The sequence below is a fragment of the Triticum dicoccoides genome, chromosome 4A, assembly GCF_002162155.2.
Source record: "Triticum dicoccoides isolate Atlit2015 ecotype Zavitan chromosome 4A, WEW_v2.0, whole genome shotgun sequence".
Taxonomy (NCBI): domain Eukaryota; kingdom Viridiplantae; phylum Streptophyta; class Magnoliopsida; order Poales; family Poaceae; genus Triticum; species Triticum dicoccoides.
Genome location: NC_041386.1, coordinates 86,941,858 through 86,943,350, shown reverse-complemented (window position 1 = coordinate 86,943,350; position 1,493 = coordinate 86,941,858). Strand labels below are relative to the sequence as shown.

General features: G+C 42.5%; 1 protein-coding gene across 2 annotated transcripts in view; it reads left to right on the top strand.

The window, feature by feature from the left end:
- Window positions 1-990: 990 nt before the first annotated feature.
- The window catches only part of LOC119285143 (probable mitochondrial import inner membrane translocase subunit TIM21), a 5,919-nt gene continuing 5,416 nt past the window's right edge, over window positions 991-1,493 (top strand). For both annotated transcript variants that reach the window (XM_037564368.1, XM_037564367.1), the window contains exon 1: window positions 991-1,178. In XM_037564368.1, the coding sequence (XP_037420265.1) occupies window positions 1,062-1,178 (117 nt within the window). In that variant the 5' untranslated portion in view covers window positions 991-1,061. The remainder of the gene's footprint in view (window positions 1,179-1,493) is intronic.

Here is a 1,493-nt window from a genome sequence, read left to right as displayed (position 1 = left end):
AGTGCACTTCCCAGACCGCAAGATGAAGATTTATATGAGTCGACAAGAAAGAAATAAATAGATTAAAATTGTGTCGGATGTGGTGGGGGTTTGATGGTAAGTATCTTATATGAAGGAGTCAACACTTGTAAAGTCGATCCCTGGGCCTGGATCCGCAATGGCAGCAGGGACACATGCTGAGGGGAAGAGCTTCTGGTACCTTGGCTATAGACCAAAAAGCAATGGATCATGCTCTTTATGCTTGTGCGGTATTATGGTGGGAAAGAGTCCGAGTGGTAGTTTTGTTTTTAATGAGGCCTAGCCTATAGAAGCGATGGTACATAACAAAATGCGGTGACATAGAAGTGATCCCCGACGTATATACATTTGATGGTTAAACAGATATACTCCATCTATTTCAAAATAACTGAATCTCTAGGACTGTTTTATGTTAAACAAACATCAACCATTTCAAATGTATCTATTATGAAAATATGTTTCATAATGAATCTATCGAAGCAAATTTGATGCTGTAGATGTTGACATATTTTTATATAGACTTGATCAAACTTATTAAAGTTTGACTTAAAACGGACTAGAACCTCAATTAGTCTGCAACAAAGGGAGTACACTATTAAACGTGTTTCAGAAGTGGATCATTTCACCTTGCAAAAAGTATGATGACATGATAAACACATGAGATAAGCAACACACACAAAACTATGTGAATGGGCGGATCATCTGAACCTAGAGTCAAATTCAGAACCCATGGGTCCAAGCATGTACTCTCTTTAAAAACAAGTGATCTAAACAATCTTATATTTCTTTCGGATCTAGCAAATTTATTTTCTTTTACAATTTTATATATTAAGGGTTACATTTTAATAAATGTCGGATGACGTCTATCCCAGGCGTGAAAATCAGTTAGCATCTGCAAAAATGTCCCTCACCGTCGGATTCATAATCGAACATTGGATGGAACGGCTCCAAAATAAAGACACCCAACCGCAGTCCATACTCCTATTTTCCCCCATCTCGCCTGTTCTTCTTCTTCCCCTCCCCCAAGCAAAGGAGAAGGATCAATGGCCGCTCGGATCATGAGGCTGCTCCACCACCACAACCGCCGCCTCCTCGCCACCGCGGCGGAGGCCACCGCTCGTCGCCTGCCGCGCGCTCCCCTTGGCGGCGCCATCTACAAGGTAAACCAGTGACGGGAGTAGATAGCCCTATACCCCACTCAAGGTGTTCGACGCAATGCCGACGTCGGTCTCGACGCCATTGTCGTTGCCTCCTGATTTCTTCGGTTCAAGTGGGACTTGTTCTATACCGCAATATCTTCTTTGGTCTCATAAGGCAACCCAATGCATGACCCGTGTCAGATTTGAAGTAGCAATCGGTCCTCGGTGTGTTGCTGCTCACACCATCTACTTGTAGTCTTGAGCAATGCATGTGCTTGTAATTTATCTAATAAGTGAATGATTCCTGTGAAATTTTGTTTCTAAACTAGCAGCACT